The sequence below is a fragment of the Gossypium raimondii genome, chromosome 11 (assembly GCF_025698545.1).
Source record: "Gossypium raimondii isolate GPD5lz chromosome 11, ASM2569854v1, whole genome shotgun sequence".
NCBI classification, from domain to species: domain Eukaryota; kingdom Viridiplantae; phylum Streptophyta; class Magnoliopsida; order Malvales; family Malvaceae; genus Gossypium; species Gossypium raimondii.
In genome coordinates this window covers 58,606,816-58,629,575 of record NC_068575.1, presented here as the reverse complement: position 1 = coordinate 58,629,575, position 22,760 = coordinate 58,606,816, and the positions used below count along the sequence as shown (strand labels likewise).

Genomic DNA, 22,760 nt, shown 5'->3' with positions numbered 1-22,760 from the left:
TATAAAAAATTTCAACTCATATATAAGAATCAAAATTATCAAAATTTACATATAAAAAATACTTGTATATCCCGTCCCAAAATAGGTTAGGAGTTAGACTTATTAAACTTGAAAAATATATTTTAAATCTTTATCAATTGATTAATTGAAGAGAAATGGAATTGTAGTTTGATGATTCATCAAGGCAAAGGAACAGAAGCGTGGTGGTACTGTCTCATATAGTATACAGAGCATGAAAAAGGGAAACAACATTAAGATATGTATGATCGATGGCGATTACAAATGAAGTTTGATAGGTTTCAAGTATCCATGCGAATAAGACAGCGGATGCCCTCCCCAGCAAGCATGTAATCGAAAGCCTTGTTTATATCTGAGAATGCCACTTCATGCGTTATAAATTTCTCCAGCTCAAGCTCCTGCATGTATCACATTACTCTTTCTGAGTTCATAACAAATTACAGAAATGAATGTTCTAAGCAGCCATCCAATTGCTTGCTAGGAAGGAATGATGTAGCTTACTTTGTTCATGTACTTCTCCACAACTGAAGGAAGGTCGGACCGGGGCTTGTAGTTGCCAAAGAAGGTACCTTTCAGAGTCCTCTCGTTCAGAAAATTCACGGGATGTGTTTTAAAAGCATCATCTTTGTTCGGAACACCGACGAGTACGGCTACACCCCATCCCTGCATAAAAACAGAAAACATAGCCCAATGTGTCAAGCATTATTGTCTCTGTTCTTAGCTTCATTCTGCTTCCTAGGCAAAATGCATGAAGAAAGGGAATTACATCGTGGACACATTCAAAAGCAGAGATCATGGCATTGATGTTTCCCGTGCACTCAACGCTTCGATCAACTCCTCCATTTGTCATTTCAGCCAGCACCTGAAAATAAGGGAGTAAATTTTGGGAATGAAGTGTTGTATTTATTTAAATGTACATTACAGCCAAAAGTTATGGTTTTCAGTCACAGACCTCTTGAACTGGCTTGTCATAGTCTTTAGGGTTCACGAATTCATTGCATCCAAATTTCTTGGCTGTTTAAGATACACCGAGGAAACAAAACATTAGAGGAAGCATTTCAATTTTCAGGACAGTAAATCAACAACTCCCTTTTGGGATTCGTAGCTTACCTTCCTCAAATCTGTTAGGATTCAGATCGACTCCAATAATCCTAGAAGCGCCTGCAATTCTAGCCCCTTCAGCAGCCTAATTATAAACACCACATCAACCAGCAGCAGGGCCAAGGGGAAATAAATTATACGAAACTATGTTGGTTTAACTCTTTACTGATATCAATATATATATATATATATATGAGAGGACTCTGAAGAAAGTGATACAACCATGTCGGACACTCACGTCCAAATTTGATTAAACATAGTATTGAAGAAGGGATACTCACAGCAAGGCCTACTGCTCCCAGTCCAAAAATGGCCACAGTTGAACCTTTGGTGGGCTTTGCAACATTCAAGATGGCACCAAGACCTCGAAAATTATTTAAAACTCCATTAAACTAACATATTAAATGGAAAATGAAAATTCTGAATCAAGTAACAAATTGGTTTTGTTTAAGACCTGTAGAGATTCCACAGCTGAGAACAAAAATTTTGTCAAGAGGAGCGGCGGGATTGACTTTAGCAACACAACCAACATGCACAACAGTGTATTCACTGAAGGTGGATGTGCCAACAAAATGGTAGATGGGTTTTCCATTAATGGAGAACCTAGTCTTGCCATCACTAAGCATCACCCCTCGATCAGTGTTGATCCTTAGCAGGTCACACATGTTGCTTTCCTCGGACTTGCAGTGACGACAGTCGCCGCATTCCCCGGTGAAGACCGGAAGCACATGGTCCCCGGGCTTAAGGTCTGTCACACCCTCACCCAAACTCTCAACAACCCTGTCAATAGAGGGATAAAAATATCTAATTGAGTTGCTCAATGTATAGGGAAATGGATGGGATATGAGTTTAGGGCATACCCCCCAGCTTCATGACCAAATATGCGAGGAAAGACTGGAGTTTGGCCCTGTAAGATGACAAATGATTGACCATATTAGTTTTCAAGTATGTTAATTGCTTCACAACGTGAACGAATCATGAGAGGCAATAAATTAATTAAATTACCTTGGCTTCCCAAAAGTAAACATCAGTGTGGCAGAGAGAGGTGAAGAGGATCTTCAGACGAACCTCCATTGCTTGCGGTGGTGCCACCTCCACTTCTTCAATCGTCAGTGCCCTCCCAGACTCCCATGCCACCGCAGCTAGTTACAGTTGCAAAGTATTCCAATTTTTTTAAAATAAATAAACATATACAATTGCACATAAACTCTTAAGTAAGATTCGAGAATCAAAGAGAAAAGATAAATGAAGAAAACAGAACCAAATGTACCTTTGCAACGAATGACCTGACCAGCAGTGCTTGGGGCTGACATATTTACTATGAAAAAGAAATTCTAATAAAGTTGTTTTTTAGCTTTCTCTTATAAAAGAAAATCGATGGGACTGGAGTTTTACACTTGGGGTATTTATAAAGTTCATGCATGTTTTTTTTATTATATGGTTATTAAGTAAATATTTTTTAATTTTAAAATCTCACGCAACAATTTTAACAAAAAAAAAATTATACCAATGTAAATAAATCATTCAAAATTTTTAAATTAAAAAAATTCGGAATGTTAAACCTATTATAATTTTAAATTTTTATCTATAATTTAGGAAAAATAATTAATTAATAGCATGACAAGTGGAACATGAATGTGAGAGGAGGCGACGACTGGCTGGGTGTCTTGTCTTCTTCCTTTATAGGACAACACCTGGTGGTCCAAACTCCAACGCAGTTTGATTTTTCATTTTCCAATACCGATCCTGTCATGCCTGACCAAAGCCTTCATTTAAAATATTACGCTTTATTTACTTTAGTGATTGCGGTGGCCATCTCATGTCATGTCCATCATTGGTTCCAGAAGTTTACTTATTTTTAAATTGGTTTAAATATGAAATAAATTCTTCTACTTTTTTATAAATTTTATTTTTAAAAATTTAGTTTCCTCATTTTGTTAATTTTAAATTTATTAATATTATTTTACAGGTTTGTGTAAAATATAATTATTTTAAGAAATCAATAAATACTCCTTATTAAGTTAATAAAGATATAACATTACATTTCACTTAAGTAATAAATTAGAATATCGTAGATATTGCATATGATTTTATATGTTAATTTTATTTTTAATATTTTGTTTTTATTTTATTTTAAAATTTTAGTGTAATGTATATTATTTAAATCGTTTAACATAATTAAAAATATTACAGAAATAGCAAATTTTAATCCTTTTAAAAAAGTATTTTCATTAAAGTCTCAATGAAATAATAATGAAATTCAAACTCTTTTAGTGATTTTTAACTACTAATTAAATGAAAATACCTAAATATTTAATATTAATGCATATATTTTGTAGTGTTAAGTTTTAGCTTTAAATTGAAAAAGTTTTATTAGAAAAGAAATTAATTAAAATATAAACATCTAGAATTTAATTGAATTAAAATTAAATTTAAAATATTTAGCAAGTATTTGAATAAAAATACTATCATTCAGGCTTTTTTTTAAATAAACTTACGTTTATTTATTAAAATACATTATGTTTTACATATAATTGTATTAAATATAATGTAATCTATGATTTAATTTAATAATTATTAAACCTGATTATATTTTTATTTTTTAATTGAAATTTGATGAATACAAAAGATTAGAATAACAAGTAATTACTAATGGGTAAATTCATCTTTTATTTAAAAATCAATTAATAAATAAATCATAGGAGGGTGAGTGGATATTTTTCAAACAAGTAAAATAATTTATCAATTCTAATTGGATTTGAATAACCCTAATTTTTTATTTAGCCTTTTGAAATGAATTTATTAATTTTAAAACTAAAATATATCTAATTTAACAAATTGTTTGATCAAATAAGATTTTATTTATATATTAAAATTCTATTGAAATAAAATAAGTAAATGAAATTTAAAACCAACTTAATTATATTTGTAAATTGATTAATATTTGATATTGCAACTAATTTTTTTTTTTTATAAATAGTGTTACGTCCAAATTGATAACAATCTTTCATGATAAATCCACTAGAGTGAATTTAGAGATATTCTTTTATGTTTTGTAGGTCTATTAAGGGGATAGACGTTAGCTACGAATTTTAAAGTTGCTCTATATTTAGGACGAGGATCAAACCCTTGACTATTAATTAAGGTAGAAGAAATCATTGTCATCTTATCTAACCCCATAATACTTAACTATATATGCGTGTGAATTAATATACTCTATTTGAAATAATTCAACTTTAAAAAAAAATAAATGTAGCTCTAAATCTCTTAAGCTTTAGCTTTAAATCTATACTCTAACTAATAATATATATCTCTAATACTTTTGAACCCACGAAGTAAAATATATATATTCTATATAAAATAATAACAATTACACATTAATTATAGTATCCTAAATTAGTGGGAAATATTATCTCTTCGTAATTGACTTGCTATCACTAAAGGTATCTCCTGAAAAGTATGTGGATTGACAAGGAATTGCTTCATCGATTTGGCAAGAGCATGTGCTGTAACACCCCTAGCCCATATTCGTTGCCAGAACAAGGTTACGGATCATTATCGAAATATACAGATCAAATACAGACATTTCATATTATTTAACATTCATGTCAGAAATTATTCATAAAATCCTTTATATGAGCCTTCGAGACCCAAAACATGCATTAGAAACAAGTCGGGACTAAACCGAGTACTTAGAGAATTTTTCGCAAAATTTCAAAATTTTTCCAATGTGAAGGGGACACACGCCCGTGTGGGCATTCAAAATAGGGCACACGACAGTGTCCAGCCCGTGTCCGTACCCATGTAACTCTCTAACTTAGGTCACAAGGCCAAGCCACACACCCGTGTGCTAGGCCGTGCGTCACACACGGCTGAGACACACGCCTGTGTCTCTGCTCGTGTGGACGAAAATAGGCCATTTCCAAGGCAACTTTTCTCACCCAAATTGTCTTCCACCTACAACAACACCTTAACACATTCTCAAGGCAATATCAATCATTCAAATTAAGCTAAAACCAAGTTTAGTACATATTATAACATCCTATATATCCAAGTATTCAATTTCCCCTAATTGAACCATTTCACATACATGCATATCTTACCAATTATACTAACTCAAATCAATTAATAATGAGCTTATATATTTTCCATCATTTAACCAATTCAAAGACTCATTAAACACATTAAGACCATATATAAACTCATCAAAATATCTCATTCACAAGCCATTCCAATGGCTAGTTACAACCAAACATTTACATTGCCATCATTGGTCATATTTAGCCTATACATGTCATTATAACCAAAATTAGTTTACTATATATATACCAAAAAGTTCGAGGGATCGTATGATGTGACTCCGACCAGCTTCCAACCTTTACGAGCCTCCAAGTACTATAAAGCAGAGGAAATAAAACAGAGTAAGTATTTAATGCTTAGTAAGTTCGTATAACAAGAAACTTACTTACCAATCATTTTCATTTAAATAAGCATACAAAATGCATCCAAGCAATTTGGCTAATAGCCTAAACACACAACTTCATCAAACATGTTAGTCATTTATTTCACATGAATATCAAGAATTATGTATGAGCTCATCAACATCAAATTTCCATGTATTTCGTATATATACAGATAACGTTTCACTTTGAATTCATATATTTTCTCATATCAGGATTTTGCCCGTTGAACCATTTAAAATATCGATGGATACCCAAGTAGTACACACGAAGTGTACAAACCTGAAATCCGTCAATTCATATTCGGGAATGCTCATGTGAGCACATAAACGGGAAGCTCTTTCCAGCTATATAACAGAAAAGCTCATGTGAGCCATGTAACGGGAAGTTTTGGAACAAATGTAATACCCCCTACCCGTATTCGTCGCCGGAATAGGATACGAGGCATTATCGAATTTTACCAAATTAATTTTCTGTTATTACGAGTTAAATACTATTCATTTACCAAAACATGTCATGACGTCCCTTAGATGGGCCTTCGAAGCCCAAAACATACATCGACACCAAACCGGGATTAAATCGAAACCATAAGAAATTTTTTGCAAAATCCCAAAGTTTTTTTTTATGAACTCAATATAACCCCTTTATAAATATCTAACCTTCCCTGCAATTTTAAACTGAGACCAATCCAAACCAATCAATCCATTTCAACATATTTTCAAGATAGATTCAAACATATCCATAAGATAACCTCATCACATACCAAAACCAAGATTTATTAGTCATACTAATGGCTAACATTATATTCATTTCACATTAACACTTACTTTATTAGCTTATACATGCCATTGATTTCCAAAATAAAATTTCTTTATATACCGAAATCTTGAGGTTGATAGTGTGATACGTCTCCGACCGAATCCAACCTCCGAGCTCTAAACACTACAAAACAGGGGAAAAGGAAACAAGGTAAGCATTTTGTGCTTAGTAAGCTCATGTAACAAGAATTATACTTACCTAATATTTTCAATACAATGCAATAAACATTCAAACATCCATTCAATGCATTATTCCCCTAACATGCACAAACTCAACATTCAAGTTAGTCCAATAATTTCCATGTATCAATAATATATACCATGATTGATGAGCTCATCAATACCATGATTTTCATTCCCTTGTTATTTTTCCATATTTATCTCGTTCAATTTCTTGGAATTTCGATGGATTTTCAGGGGTACACTTTAGTGTACAAATCTAGGTCTGTCAATTTATATTCATCTGTGTACATTTCCATTTCAGAGAGCACACTCCCGCGAACCTCATTCTTATAGCGGGATTACCAGTCCAGGCTAAATCCCCTGTAATATAAACTCATAGAGTATTGTCGGGATTACCAGACCAGGCTAAATCCCTTGCAATGACAATTACTATAATGAGCTTGGATCTGAATTACCAGTCCAGGCTAAATTCAGACCCTAATTCGAATTACCCGTCTGGGCTAAATCAATTTTCCATATATTCTTCGGGAGAGCTATATCAGGATAGGATCACCCATCCGAGCTAGATCCTTTTTACCGTCAATTCCTTTTCAGAAATCCATCGAATTTTCCTTTCATTCAACTGAGATTTATTTTTCCTTTTCATCAAGAATATCAATACTTCATTAATTATCATACAATAAACATCCAAATCATATTTACATCAATAAAAATATATTTCAAGCATTTAAGAATATAATTCAAGTTACACGAACTTACCTCGATACTTGTTTGTATACAAAAAGTCTACTAATCCCAAACTTTTTCTTTTCCTCGATCTAGCTTCTTATTTGAATTTTTTGGATTTAAATAAATAACTTTAATCATTAATTTAATATATTTCATGTTCATATGTAACATTCTCTATAATTCCATTATTATTTATAATTCATTCAGAGCTGTCTCTAAGGAGTCATAGTCACTAAATTATTTATATCTTGAACTACGGAACTCCAAATTAAGATCCGCTTGATTTTTCCAAAACTAAACTCACATATCTTCTTACCATAAAATTTTCAGAATTTATGGTTTAGTCAATAAGTACAGTTAATTCTTTAAAGTCATCCCTGTTATGCTGTCTGACATTTTCGACCCTTCTTCACTAAAAAATTATTTTCTCCTAGTACGGGATTCAAATTATGTTCCTGTTTGTTTCTATTGAAAATATAATCATTATTAATTTTAAACATATAAATTTAAGCCCTTAATTATTTTTATCCAATTTTTGATGATTTTCCAAAGTCAGAACAGGGGAACCCGAATTCATTCTGACCTTGTCTCACAAAATTTATTATATCTCATGATTTATAATTCCATTGATTGCACCGTTTCTTCTATGAGAAACTAGACTCAATAGGCTTTAATTCCATATTTTTTTCATCAACTAATTCGATTTTTACAATTTATGGTGATTTTTTCAAAGTTATCCTATTGTTGCTGTCCAAAACTGTTTTAGTGTAAGATGTTGATTACCATTTTTCCCCTAAGCTTTCAATAAATGATAATTTCGTCCCTGCTCAATTAACCTCTTAATTGAGCTGATTTTTCTCAATTAACACTTTATTCTATACTTTGAAATCTACCCTGAATGGACTCAACAGAAAGAACACAATTTGTCTCTACGATAACATTTATTCATTTTGCTTCCCATGTAAATTAAAGACCATCATAGATAACCCATAATTCAACTTACTTAATGTTACATCTCCCAATATTTCTTCCGATTCTTCAAAACCAATAAGTTTTAATACTATTAAAATTAGATATCTTAATATAAATTTTAACCCATGAAATAAAATAGATTTAAATAATCAACCTCTAAAATTATCTATATGCTGTCAATACTATAATGCCTGAGTGTATTTTGTTCAGTTCAATTTTGGATTTACACTGAAATTAATTGAATCCAACCAAATTCATTTTTATGTTTAATTTATATTAAGCTTTTCTTCTATAATAATATGAAAACAAATATTTTATATTTAAACCACGATAAATTAAATATTAAATATTACAAAATTATATTCAAAAAATGTTTAGTAAATTAATAAAAATTAAGTATGAAATATAATTATATTTTTCGGATAAATGTAAAAGTTGATTTTCAAAATGTTATTTATTTTTAGTTTTAACCTTTTAATATAATATTTCATATTATTTTGGATAATCTTGAAAAATATTAAAAATATAATTTTAATATCTCATTTTAATAACTTAAGTACCTACCTACTTATTTTAATTAATATTTTTTGAAGAAATGGTATAATTAATCACTTAATTATTGCTGTGTTTTTATTTTTATCATAAAAATATTAAAATAAATTGTGACATATTGAATCGGGTTGAAGTAAGATATAGCTTTGACTTTTCGGGTGTTATTAAAAGGCACTAAATGAAGCATACAATTAAAGTAAAAATCGAATCACAGGTAGGGCCGTCCCTCTTGGAAAAATTTTCATTTAAGCCTTTAGAGTTTATAAAATTTTAAATTAGTAATGATAAAATTATACTTTGACTCTTCAAAATAATAAAAATTGATTTAATATTTAAAAATATAAAAATATAGATGGTTAAAATAATAAAATTATATTTTTATACTATCGTAAAATTATATAATTTGATTCCACCCAAAAATTTTTGAGATCAAATAAAATCTAGAGAATGTGGAAAAAATCCCAAGTAAGAGCAGGGAAAGGTAATTTATTTTTGGAATTAAAATTAAAATTTAAGTTTTCATATTAAGAATACAATTTAGGTGGTGTCTTATTATCGCATCTAATACTTATCTAAATATTCAAATAAGAAATATCAAATAAAAATAATTAGGGTAAACTATTAAAATAGTCACTTTTGTTTACCTCAGATTACATTTTAATCACTGAGCTGTAAATTGCCATTAATGGTGTAACGATAAGCTGGCGTGGCACGTTAAATCATCATTTCAAACAAAAATGTTAAGTTAAATTATATAGTTTAAATTTTTTCCTTTTATTTCTTTATTTTTCTTTTCTTCTTCCCCTTTAGTTTTGGCAAGTGGAACACATAGAAAAAAACATGTTAAAAAAGATGAAGAAGGGAGGAAAACAAAGGGAGAAGCAGAAGAGAATAAAAAAAAAAGAAAAAAAAAGGAAAGTTAAAAGAACAAAAAAAAGTTAAATTACTCAAAATGAAAAAATATGGGGACCAATTGTATAATTTAACTTAAAATTTTATTTGAAATGATGATTTAACGTGCCACGTCAGCTTACTATTACACCATTAAATATATCAAAAATATCAATCAACGGCTCAATAACTAAAATGTTACAACACGCTAATGTAAGTGACTAAAACGTAAAGTAACTAAAATGTAATATGAAGTAAATAAAAGTGACTAATTTGATAGTTTACCCAAAGTTGGATTGTAGCAAATTAAAGACATATTTTAGAAATTTACGCATTAAAAATATTTAAATTTTGACTTGAAACTAAATTAGATGGGTGTGAACAGAAATTACAACTTGGTTCCTGTTAGATAATTATACTGGGCAAGCAAATGTGGCCACTTAGCTACCAACTCCAACCTTTCTGCATCTTTTTCCTGCTTTTGATGCAAAGCTAGTTACCTAAAGTCATGTTTTCTCTTTGAACCAAATCGCCCTTATATACACCCATTGGCCTCTTTGAAAGCTCTCACCATAACAGCGTTTTCTCTTCCTATTTCAGCTGTTTCCAGTTCAACTATTCGAAAGTAAAAAAATGGACGGAAAAACAAAAAACATTATGGTTTGTTCTATAATAGTCATTACTCTTCTAGCCCTTGGCCTTGCTTCAAATATAATTGGAGGATACCTGTACCCTCAGTTTTACGATCATTCATGTCCCAGAGCTCAAGAGATAGTGAGAAACGTTGTTGCCAAAGCTGTTGCAAAGGAACCTCGTATGGCTGCTTCATTGCTTAGGCTACACTTCCACGATTGCTTTGTTAAGGTAACTTATTCAACCTCACCAAACCAATAGCGTAGTGTCGAATACGAGACTAGTGTGTCTAATATGGATATATTCAATTCATTGTTTTCAGGGCTGTGATGCATCGATTTTGTTAGACAGCGGCGGGAGCATTATCAGCGAAAAGAAGTCGAATTCAAACAGGAACTCAGCCAGAGGATTCGAAGTGATGGATGAAATCAAAGCTGTAATAGAGAAAGAGTGCCCTCATACTGTGTCATGTGCTGACATCTTGGCTCTAGCTGCTAGAGACTCAACTGTTCTCGTATGTTGTTTTTTATCAGAGTTTTGTCTTGTCATTGAAATTGACCCCATGGTAACATGCTTTTTTGGAATTGCAGACAGGTGGCCCTAGCTGGGAAGTCCCACTTGGAAGAAGGGACTCCAGAGGTGCAAGCTTGAGTTGCTCTAACAACAACGTCCCTGCTCCAAACAACACATTCCAAACAATTCTCACCAAGTTTAAGCTACAAGGTCTAGACATTGTTGATCTTGTTGCACTTTCTGGTAAGCTATATAGTTCTTTCACATTCTGTAAATGACCAAGAAGGCAAAACTCTGAAAATATATATCATGCAGGGAGCCACACAATAGGATTTGCCCGATGCACCAGGTTCAGGGAGAGACTTTACAACCAGTCAGGCAATGGAAAACCAGACAACACACTTGACCAATCCTATGCTTCTCAACTGCGCAGGAACTGTCCAAGATCAGGCGGCGACCAGAACCAATTTTTCTTAGATTTTGTTAGCCCCATAAAGTTCGACAACAGCTACTTCAAGAACTTGATGGCTAACAAGGGACTGTTGAACTCTGACCAAGTTTTGTTCACAAAGAATGGTGAATCAAGGGAGTTAGTGAAGACATATGCTTATAACCAGGAACTCTTCTTTCAGCAATTCGCTAAGTCCATGATTAAGATGGGGAATATTTCACCGTTGACAGGGTACAGGGGTGAGATCAGACAGGATTGCAGGAAAATTAATGCTTAAAATCATGAAGTCATACTTATATGAATAAAGTTTGTACCCCTGATTGTTATGTTATTTTGATTTCCTTGTTTTGAATTAATTAATAAAAGAATTTCATATGTGTGTGCTGGGCTAACGATTGTCCCTTTCTTTGTTCCCTGTTGCTGTTTGGGGGAGTCCCAAAAGGATGGGTTAATTTGTGAGGAGTTGTCAAATCACTCAGTGTAAGATCTATGAACTTATTATATATTATATACAAACTACTGGTTTGGTCACTGAACAGAGGCAGACTGGTAGCTTAGGAGGCCTTGGTCACTCAAAATTTTAGGAGAATTTGATTTCTCGTTTTAGAAAGTTTTAGTTAGTCTTTTAAAGTTATTAAAAATTTTCATTTCTCTTTTTAAGCTTTTAAAAGATTTTACTTAGACTCTTTTAATATTTTGAAAACTCACATTATATCTTTAAATTTTAAAAAATCAATTAAACATTTTAAAATTCTTATTAATTTTACAAAAAATTTAATTAAATCCCAATTTTATTTAAAATTTTCTCATTCAACTCTTAAAATTTTGAAAAGTTTTACTAAACTCCCCGAAACTTAAAAACTTAATCTTGGGATTCATCAGGGTCATTAAAAGAAGTATTATACAAACTCTTGATTAAATTTTTTAATACAAAAAAATAAATATACTATATATTAAAATTTAAAATATATGTATTTTTAAATAATTGCACGTGTCAAAGAAGCATTGACTCAATCTTAAAGTTGAGACTTGAAAAATTTTTAACAAGACTCGGCAATTCTTTTTGGAATAAATCAGCCAATGGCAATTTCATTTAATCAATGGGATAAAACATCGTTAAAAACAATATCATCGGTCCTACTAAACTTAAACCTAACATCATTGGTTGTACGTAAGCCTACGCAGATCAAGTTATGCATGTTTGAGATTTTCAATTTTGGGGATCCGATTTGATTTTATAGATTTTTTAATTTTTTTAATTAGATGGATTAGATCGAGGTCAAGTTAAAAAAAAAACCCCCACCTTGAGATAATTACCAAACAACTCATTTATATATGATATTAGTTTAAGATAGATTTGTTCATGGATTGAGTTACCAGATCTGATTTGGTAAAAATATATGTCTGAAAAATGAGTTTGGCAAGAAAATAAGGCCCGTTTGTAAAACAAGTCAAGCCTCGGGTAAGGCTTTTTTGACCCGAGCCAGAATTTACAAAAAGAAAAGTCTAATTTTTTTTATTTTTTCATCATTATTTTGCTACTATCTCATTATTACGATGCTACTGTTTTGTTGTTAATATTTGAATATTGTATAATTCTTGTTTTATTATTAATTTTGTTTTTATTTTAGAGATATTTACTTATTAAATTTAAGTTACACCTATTTTAGTATTATTTAAGTATACATTTTTTTCAAGTTGTTGAGAAATATTTATTTTAATATTTTTAGTATTTTTTATGTATTATATTTTAAAATATATATATACGGGAGGGCTGGACCGGGATCAAATTTTAATATTTTTATATGAGTCGGGCTAAGCCTAGCAAACGGGCATAAGATTCCGATTGAGTCTGACCTGACCCAATCAATGAACACCTGTAGTTTAAAATATATGATAGTAAAAAATATATTAATGTTTACTCTAACGTAATTATACCCCGAAAACAATTAATAGCATCATTGAAAATAATAATAAATCAAAATTAGTGTTCCATTTTGATAAAAAAAATCAGCATATCAAGTTGGGTCAAAAGGTAAATCTTTAATTTTTCGAGTTAAGTTGAAGATAAATAAATTAATATTTACTATTAAGTTAGCCCGAAGTGGGGTTAAGTGTTGCCATCTTTATTTTGATTTTTTAAAGATTTAGTTGTTAATTAATTAATTGAGTTAATTATTTAAGGGTTAAATGAAGCATATAATTAAAGTAAAATCGTATCAAACTTCAATTAATTACAAATCAGATAAGATACGAATGGCGTAGGTTTAGGAAAAGAGAATTTATTTCGGAAATAAAAAATAAAAAAAATCGTCGCAAAAAGATGGGACTATAAAACACAGGCGCCGCGCGTAATAGTCACTCTACTTTTCGCTGCTTTCAGTTCTTGGCTGTTGACTCGATCTCCCTCGGTGCTCTCTCTCGCTCGCGGCTCTCTTCTCTACGGGTAAAATTCTAGGGTTTTCACTTCTTCTGTTTATAATTCTTGCTTCTACAAATAAGCATTAATCCAAGGTCTTTGCTTTGATTTGTTAGTTTCGGTCTTCCTTGATTTTTCAATTTAGGGTTTTCTTTTTAATTGGATCTAGGTTTTCTTTTTTAAACAAAAAATTGAATGTACTCATTGTTATGGTCGATGATCTTTTAATGATATGGGAGCCTTGATATTGAAAACAGGCTTTACATTGCACACCAAATGAATTTTGAGCTCAGTTGGGAACAGCCGCCTTCTGTTTTTTGTTCTGATCTGGGGTTTACGAACCGTGGGAGATTGAGGTATTTTTCACAAAAGATTTTCTTTTGGCATTGGACTTGGCCCGTTTTTTACGCGTCAGGTTTTTTGTTTTGATTATACGATTTGATTCTGCTGCGTTACTTGAAGAAGCGGAATCACAAATTTTGTTGTTCATTTTCTCGTGAGCCATTTGTTTGTTATTGGATACCGAGACTCCAAGTTTTGGATTTTTCTGATGGGGAAAAACACATTGCCCCCGGGGTTTCGATTTCACCCCACCGATGTAGAACTTGTTATGTATTATTTGAAAAGGAAAGTATTAGGCCAGAAGCTTTTGTTGAATGTGATTGCTAAAGTTGATGTTTATAAGTTTGCTCCCTGGGACTTGCCTGATATGTCCTGTATGAAGACCGGGGATCTTAAATGGTACTTCTATTGTCCTATCGAGAAGAAATATGCTAGAGGGGATAGGGTGAATCGAGCTACTATATTCGGCTACTGGAAAGCCACAGGAAAGGATCGGCCTGTAAAGTACAATGGCGAAGTTGTTGGAATGATCAAAACCTTGGTATTTCACAAAGGTAAAGCTCCACGTGGTGACCGAACAGACTGGGTTATGCACGAGTATAGGCTTGAAGAAAAAATATTGGCTGACAGAGGGCCTGTTCAAGATATGTATATGCTTTATGTTGTTTTCAAGAAGGATGGTCTGGGCCCAAGAAATGGTTCCCAATACGGGGCCCCATTCAAGGAAGAGGAGTGGAGTGACGACGAGCAGGCAGATGTGCCTGGTGCTGGTTCCCTTTGCGGCCTGTCTACAGTAGCTGTTGGTGGTGATAATAGCTCCTGTGTCCCCGAGAGTGTATGTGTTGGGCCTTCTGTCGAGTCAAGTGGGTGGTGTACACAACCATCGATGGGTCATACTAATGGCGATGTTAATGTCACCACTGCCATTGATACTAATGCTTATGCTGCCCCTACATGCGCGGATGCCCCTGAAGTTCCAGTGGTCGCTGTTGCTGAGGATGTTCCTACATTGTTGGAGGCGCCTCAACCTGCTCTGGTTCCTCAAGATCAAGAATCGAATGATAACGTGTTATCTATGTTGGAGTGCTTCTTTGAAGAGGATGCATTTGGTACACATGAAGGTCTGAGGAGGGGCAATGCAACTGATTCTTCCTTCAAGGATACTCCCGTTTCTGATGAGGATGATATTTCAAGCTTGTTGGCCTCTTTTACTGATGTCGACAATTCAAATAACTGGTCTTATCCTTTTTAATAAAGTAATTGTTCAACTATTGGAACTGGAAGCTATGTTTTTAGATTACTTGTTTTATTCTTAGGAATAAATGCTGTTGTTTGGTTTACCAGTGTCATTGACTTGTTTCTGTTTGATTATCATGTTGTGCTCTCTATACATTTTCTTTAATGGAATGTCTGGCATATTAATTGTGAATTTAAATGTTCCAGTATTATGAATTTTCTGACTGTTGCTCTAGGAATCATAAGGTTGCAGGTACAAACTACAATCCATTGAAGAAAAAGTATAAAAGCACATATGAAAGGAAAGGTATCTCAAAGGAATGAATGCTGCTGCTGCTGTTGGGTTTACTAGTGTTATTATCAGCAAGTGTTTGGTTTGAGATAGAAGAGCAGCAGCATTCATATCAGTTTAAATACTTTTTCTTCAATGGAGTGTCAGTTTTAACCTGCAGTGTGTGGTGATTTAAATTGATATAAATTATTTTGTAGTAATATTTCCCAATTCCCATGGCTGTTTGGATAGGAATCATAAGTAGGCAGTCTTGGGAACATATATTTTCTTTACCCCTAGGTGTGTTCAATAGTTTTCTATTACTACTGCGAAAGGAAAGGCACAAAAGAGAAAAACAGGGCCCTCATGTTATTAGTTTCGCCTAACAATGATGAAAAACATAAACCAGAGTCATGTGATTTTATGTTGTTTCATTCCATAATCTGCTGTAAATACGTTAGTTTTACTTGAAACTGATAGCAAGTTAACTTCAAATACAAAATTTGCGTTTCTGTCAAATTTAGGCTTAACTGAACAAAATCAAGCCTAATTAATTAGTATGATTAAAGGATTTACACAACTTGATCCCAATTTTGTTAAAATTATGATCAACACACTATATTTGGATTTTTGTGCAAACTCCTTTACTTTGATGACTATTTAAAATGTTTACTTTCAACTCAATTAATTAATTTTAATTGTCTTATCCAGAATATGCAATTACGTAATTCATACAATTTTTTCCTGATTTTTCTATTAGTTTTAAGTTTTACTTGCAAATAGTTGAAAGTTATAACGAGTTATTGGAAAAATTGATTAGACATATAATTAACTTATAATCGAGTTTTAACTCTTCATTTATTAAATATAAAATTACTAAATGATAGAGTCAAATCATTAAAAATATCATTATTGAACTCTCCTTTATATATCATTACAAAAGCTGTTTATATTTTTAAATTTCAATCCAATAAAATTATCTTATAAGCATTTCGTGATCGCAATGTTAAACTTGTTCAACTAATGTTTTCACTTTTATCTCATGGGTACCATTGTACTTATTATATGATGAAAATGATCTTTATTTATACCGATAATGATTAAGTCATTTGTTCTAGACAAATGATTCATGATTATGTTAAATTTTAAAAATCATAAAGTTATTTTATTACCTCTATTTTATTTTAATATGATATTTACATTTTAATTTATTATGTATATTTTATTACCTATCAATTGTATATTTATACTTACTATTATTTAAACCTCTAATTGAATTGGTGTCACTAGTCAATTGAGCACCAATTTGGTTTGAAAAATTATGAAAATGTCATTTCCTATTAAAATAAGTACATTATTCGAGGGTACTTTAATCTCTTAATTTTTTAGGGTTAAATCACTTTTGAGAGCCTGAACTTGATAACTTTTCCTATATTAGGGCTTGAACTTTTTTTTTGTCCAAGTTAGCCTTTGAAAACCTTGAAGTTCAAACTTAAACCCCTGTTGAGTTGGTGTCATGAGTCAACCGCGCACTAATTCGGTTTGAGAAATGATAAAAGACGTTGCTTTATATTTAAAATAAGTTATATTATTCAATGGTACTTTAATCTTTTTATAGTGAGGTTTAAAACCCATGCCATTTACATTTAAAAAACCCTTAACCATTGAACTGAATGTAACACCCCTAACCCTTATTCGGCGCTGGAACAGGGTTGCAGAGCATTACCGAGCTTTTCAGATCAATTACGAACATTTCATATGATTTAATACACATATTAGAAACCAATCATAATTCACTCACATTGTCCCTTACACGAGCCCTCGAGGCCCAAAATATACATTAGAAACAAGTAGGGACTAAACCGAGAACTTAGGGAATTTTTCGTGAAATTTCAAAATTTTTATTAGGTGTAGGAGACACACATCCGTGTGGGGATTCGATGTGAGGCACACGGCCGTATCCTAACTCGTGTCCATACCCGTGTAACTCTCTGACTTGGGTCACACGACCAAGCCACACGCCCATGTGCTAGGCCGTATGAACAATTTAATTTGTAATAATTAGGTGCAGGGGTCACATGGCCAAAAAATACGCCCGTGTGTTAGGCTGTGTATCACACACGGCTGAGACACACACCCGTGTCTCTGTCCGTGTGGGCAATTCAGAGCATTCTATTTCTTAATTTTCAAGATGCAGAGGACACACAGCCAAACCACACGCCCATGTGCACGCCCGTGTCTCTGTCCGTGTGGACAAAATAAGGTCATTCTGAAGCCTTATTTCTCACCCAAATTGCCTTCCACCTACATAAACACTTAACCATGTTCACCAACTAATTCAAACCATTCAAATTAAGCCAAATTCATGTATTAAGTATGACATAATGTCACATATAACTAAGTATTCAAACTTACTAAATTAACCCATTTCACATATATGCATATTGGACTAAATGTGCTAACTCAATCTAATCATCAATATATCTATATGCTTTTCAACACTTAACCATTTTAAACACAAACCAAGCATGATAAAGCTACACACATACATATATATGTATACTTCAAAATAAAACTATTACAAGCCATTCCAATCGCTAGTTCCAACCAAATATTTATATGCCATCATTTCGCCAATTTAACCTATACATGCCATTATAACCAAAAATTAACTTGCTTTACATATCGAGAAGTCCTAGGGATAGTGTGATGTGACTCCGACCAAGTTCCAACCTTCACGAGCTTCTGAGTACTATAAAACAGAGGAAATAAAACAGAGTAAGCTTTTAAGCTTTGTAAATTCGTATAACATGTAATTTAACTTACCTTTATTTCACAATTGTAAGCATACAAATAAACATGCATCCAAAGCAATTTGGCCAATTGCCTAAACACATATACTCATCAAGCATGTTAGTCATGTATTTCATGTGCATTTCAAGTAACAGAGATGAGCTCATCATATAAACCTTTCCATGTATTTTCAGGTAGATACAAATATTGATTCGTTCAGACCTTATCTTAACTTACATCGGAACCTTGTCCATTGAACCTTATGAAATATCGATGAACATCAGGTAGTACACAATGAAGTGTACGAATCTTTAATCCTTCAATTCATATTCGGGAGTGCTCATAAGAACACTTAAATGGGAAGCACTCTCTCGATCCATATAATGGGAAGCTCATAAGAGTCATATTCAGGAAGCTCATGCGAGCCAATATCAGATAGCTCCGAAGAGCCAATAACGGAAAGCTCCGGATAGCTTAATATCAGGAAGTTCAAGCGAGTCATATCGGGAAGCTCATAAAGAGCCAATTAACAGGAAGCTCACGAAGGGCCATAATCGGGAAGCTCATAAGAGCTACGGTGTGTCCACAACACATGTAGGATCACAACCAATCAGGATGCTCCGAAAAGCTATTAACGGGAAGCTCGCAAGAACCATATGACGGGAAGCTCGAGAGGGCTAATAACGGGACTCTCTTTTGAGTTGTGGTGTATCCGCAACATATGCAGGACTACAACCAATACGGGAAACTTATATCCATCGATTTTCATTTGTTCAAACGAGACTTAACATTTATCAGGCATTATCGGATATTTGATAAATTTCATATACATGGCAATTATACAATTCACATATACAACATTTAATTCAAACATATAAATGTACAACATTTAGTTACACGAACTTACCTTAACAACGTTCGCGTTTGTAGGCTACTAATCCAATACTATTTATTTTCCTCGATCCAATTCCAAACTTGGTCTATTCGGATCTATACGAGTAAATTTAACTAAATTTAATACAATTCATATTCAATTCCATTCAATTCACATATTAGGAAAAATTACCATTTTTCCCCTATGCTTTTGATTAATTACAATTTCGTCCCTAGGCTCGGAAAATGAAATTCATGAAATTTAATCTTCATTCCAAGCCTATTAATTTTCATACATATTAATAGCAACCCATGAATTCCATAAAATTTAGAAGTTTCCATGAATTCAACATCTTTTCAATTTAATCCCTAAATCATGATGTCATCAAAATTCTTTAATAAAACACTTTTAAATACCCATCAACACCTCAAATTCATCATCTAATAACTAAAATCATATGAACTCATCAATGGTAACTTCCAAGATTTTCAATAAATCAAAACCAAAGTAAAGGTTAAGTGAGCCTAATTGTAAAAATCACAAAAGTATAAAAATTTCAAGAAACGGGTAAGAATTTGATTTACATGGAGAAAGAATTGAAAAACCAGCTTAAACCCTCTTCAATTTCTATTTCTAGAACTGAAAATGATGATGAAATGTCTAGAATTCTTTAATTTCTTATTTATTTCATTAGATTTGAAATTTTGCCCTTAGTTCACACAATTTTATCATATTTTTAAGGCTTATGCAGACTCAGCCATTTTCTTTTGGCATATTTATGCCTTAAGTCCCTCCTTATTTATTGGTTAAGCTATTTAATCACTATTTCTTTTAATTAACAAGTTTTGCACCTTTTCCAATTAGTCCTTTTTAACAAATTAGACGTGTAATCGATAAAATTTCTTAACAAAATTTTCATACGACATTCCTATCACACCATAGACTATAAAATAATATTAAAATAAATTTTCTTCCGACCTCAGATTTGTGGTCTCGAAACCATTGTTTCGATTTTACTGAAAACGGGTTGTTACACTGAAACTTTATTTTTAATATAATATATCAATTTTATTTTTATTATACATACTTTATTACCTCAATAAATTATATATATTGATAATATTGTTGATTCTTTATTAGCTCAATAGATTATATATGTTGATAATATTGTTGATTCAGTTGGTATCACAAGTTAACTTGATAGTTACCATGATAAACAATTATAGTGCATTATCTTTGTATTTACATATTTTAAATTTTGTTTTACTCACGGTTTAATCTATTTTTTCATTTTAAAATCATACATATTTCACGTGTTATTACTAACTAATTTCAATTCACATGTTTCATTATTCATTGCATATTATTCTTAAATGCACATTTATGTTTTAAATCGTAGTTTCTGTATGCATAAACTTTTAATCATATATAGAAAAGGAAGCAAAATAAAAAAATTGACTAGAATATGAATCTGAACAATTAAAAATTAAAATAAATCAAACTAATATTGACTAAATGGTATTAAAATAGCACATGACCACATGATGGGACAAAAAATCTACATATATAATTATGTAAAATAAATCCTAAACACTTACAACTAAAATTCAAACACCTCATATAGTGTTGTAATTAAAAGTCCTTACAAAATTATGCAATAAATAATGTGTTTTGACAACTCCTACTTCTTCTTAGACTTTCTCTTGTTTTCCTCAATATTTTTGAATTAATTGTATTTTATTATTTGATTTTAGTTTAATTTTTAAAATCTAAATTATTAAAAACTTAAGAAATAACCAAATCAAAATAGTGTTATCTCACTCTTACTTCAAGAAAGAAGAGCTTATTGGCAGAGAATTTGTGATGGTTATGTTTTGCCCAAAAAGTAGTCACATGCATATTTCAGACTTTAATGTGAGAAATTAGTCTGACAAAAAGTGTGACATACAATCAATGCTCACCTTTTCCTATTAATTTCGCTACTATAAAATATATTAAGCATTGTGGGTAATGTCCTTTTGGATAGGGATAACTATGGAGTTAGGCAATGTTTGAACTTTGTTATTAAATGCCTGAAAGCATTGCTTTCATAACCATATCACTTCACCTCCATTCTTTTATTAACTATACACTAGAGTTAGTGTATATTTATAATCTAGTTGAGGATTTTATGTAACAATTATTTATTATGGATCGAGTCACCCCCAGGTCTAAAGGCCTGTTTAAAATGTGGAAGGGTTTGGATAAAAATACAGGCCCAAAAAATAGGTTTGGACAAAAAATAATGCTCGTTTGCTGCCATTTTGATGTTGTTTTGCTACTGTTTTGTTGTTATTATTTGAATATAGTATAACTATTTCCTACTACTTTAGAGACATTTCTTGCTAAGTTGCAATTATCTAAGTATTATTTGAGTATAAAGATTTTTTTAATGTATTTTTAATTTGTTGGGAAACATTTATTTTAATATTTTGTGTATTTGATGTATTGTATTTTTAAAATTCTTTTATATAAAAATTTAATACAGGCAGGTCGAACTCGAGTTTAGCATTTTTTATCTGGCTCAGGTTTGGGCAAATTTTTAGGCCCAGAGCTTAAAATTTTGTATTGGCCTAGCCCAAACCCGGCCTAACCCATGATTAGATCTAATTATAATGATAAAATTAATTGTTTATCATGCATAGTATTTGGAGTTCAAATCTCATTATGATTAAATTGTTTATTCATTTATTATATATAAAGACAAAAACACCCTATAAAAATATAACTTAATTTGTACCAAATATGGTCTTTTAGTAATTTCATAAGTGAGTTGGTACCCAATTAGTTCACGATACCAACTCAGTAGAACACTTAAAATAAGTATAAAGTATATATATAATATACCCTTCACACACATATATTTCAGTATTATACTCTAAAACTATATAAGATACAAATAAAATATTTTAAAATAAACTATACAATCAATCACTCAACTATTAGCATGTTTTTGTTTGAAGCACGAACTACGAAAATTTTCATTATTGTTATTAACATTATTGTTTGTTTATGTTTTGGTCACCCTTCGTTAAATAATTAGCGAAAATGATGACATGGTTTTAAATTGGTATAATTACACATTTAGTCCTCAACACTTACACCTTTGTATCAATTTAATTCTAATTCTAAATAATTCGATAAAATTAACCTTTCATATTTACAAATTTCATCGATTTGTAACATGGGAAGACAAAGACTACATACTTATTTATCTTTAGACCTTTGAATTTAGACATATTTTGAGACTATAAATAATACTTTATAAACCAAACAAGGAGAAGAAAGAGAATATAATAAAGGGATAGAAGAGTAAATTCGATATTTGAGGGTTTTCCTTGTGGGTGATGAGAATCAAGGGAAAAGAAGAACAAACGATTGCGAATGAAGTACGAAAGCTGGTTGTGGCGCAAACTAGGTGACGGCAGAGGGCAATAGAAAAGGCGCTCATAGCAATAATGGCAC

The 22,760-nt window shown here is 31.7% G+C and overlaps 3 protein-coding genes across 3 annotated transcripts; 2 read left to right on the top strand and 1 right to left on the bottom strand.

Annotated features, from left to right (window-relative positions):
* Window positions 1-145: 145 nt before the first annotated feature.
* On the bottom strand, window positions 146-2,511 carry LOC105802323 (alcohol dehydrogenase 1). Its single transcript, XM_012633895.2, has 10 exons — window positions 2,390-2,511; window positions 2,125-2,261; window positions 1,980-2,026; window positions 1,574-1,899; window positions 1,401-1,483; window positions 1,129-1,204; window positions 971-1,032; window positions 785-880; window positions 520-681; window positions 146-416 (listed from the first exon to the last, which is right to left on the bottom strand). Exons 1-10 carry the CDS (start codon window positions 2,430-2,432, stop codon window positions 300-302), a joined length of 1,149 nt encoding a protein of 382 aa, XP_012489349.1. The 5' UTR covers window positions 2,433-2,511; the 3' UTR covers window positions 146-299.
* Window positions 2,512-10,328: 7,817 nt separating this feature from the next.
* Window positions 10,329-11,721, top strand: LOC105801436 (peroxidase 72). Its single transcript, XM_012632739.2, has 4 exons — window positions 10,329-10,588; window positions 10,680-10,871; window positions 10,948-11,113; window positions 11,186-11,721. The coding sequence occupies exons 1-4, from the start codon at window positions 10,358-10,360 to the stop codon at window positions 11,596-11,598; spliced, it is 1,002 nt and encodes a 333-aa protein (XP_012488193.1). The 5' UTR covers window positions 10,329-10,357; the 3' UTR covers window positions 11,599-11,721.
* Window positions 11,722-13,606: 1,885 nt separating this feature from the next.
* Window positions 13,607-15,511, top strand: LOC105802325 (NAC domain-containing protein 82). Its single transcript, XM_012633896.2, has 2 exons — window positions 13,607-13,767; window positions 13,998-15,511. The coding sequence occupies exon 2, from the start codon at window positions 14,291-14,293 to the stop codon at window positions 15,332-15,334; it is 1,044 nt and encodes a 347-aa protein (XP_012489350.1). The 5' UTR covers window positions 13,607-13,767; window positions 13,998-14,290; the 3' UTR covers window positions 15,335-15,511.
* Window positions 15,512-22,760: the final 7,249 nt, after the last annotated feature.

Bases quoted from the DNA above. Each gene is read 5' to 3' on its own strand.
- LOC105802323 (XM_012633895.2), bottom strand. From the start codon at position 2,432: ATGTCAGCCCCAAGCACTGCTGGTCAGGTCATTCGTTGCAAAG. The intron at 1,205-1,400 runs GTGAGTATCCCT...GTTTATAATTAG, and splicing joins TGGGAGCAGTAGGCCTTGCT to GCTGCTGAAGGGGCTAGAAT. The intron at 1,033-1,128 runs GTAAGCTACGAA...TATCTTAAACAG, and splicing joins TCCTAACAGATTTGAGGAAG to CCAAGAAATTTGGATGCAAT.
- LOC105801436 (XM_012632739.2), top strand. From the start codon at position 10,358: ATGGACGGAAAAACAAAAAACATTATGGTTTGTTCTATAATAGTCATT. The intron at 10,589-10,679 runs GTAACTTATTCA...CATTGTTTTCAG, and splicing joins TCCACGATTGCTTTGTTAAG to GGCTGTGATGCATCGATTTT. The intron at 10,872-10,947 runs GTATGTTGTTTT...TTGGAATTGCAG, and splicing joins CTAGAGACTCAACTGTTCTC to ACAGGTGGCCCTAGCTGGGA.
- LOC105802325 (XM_012633896.2), top strand. From the start codon at position 14,291: ATGGGGAAAAACACATTGCCCCCGGGGTTTCGATTTCACCCCACCGAT.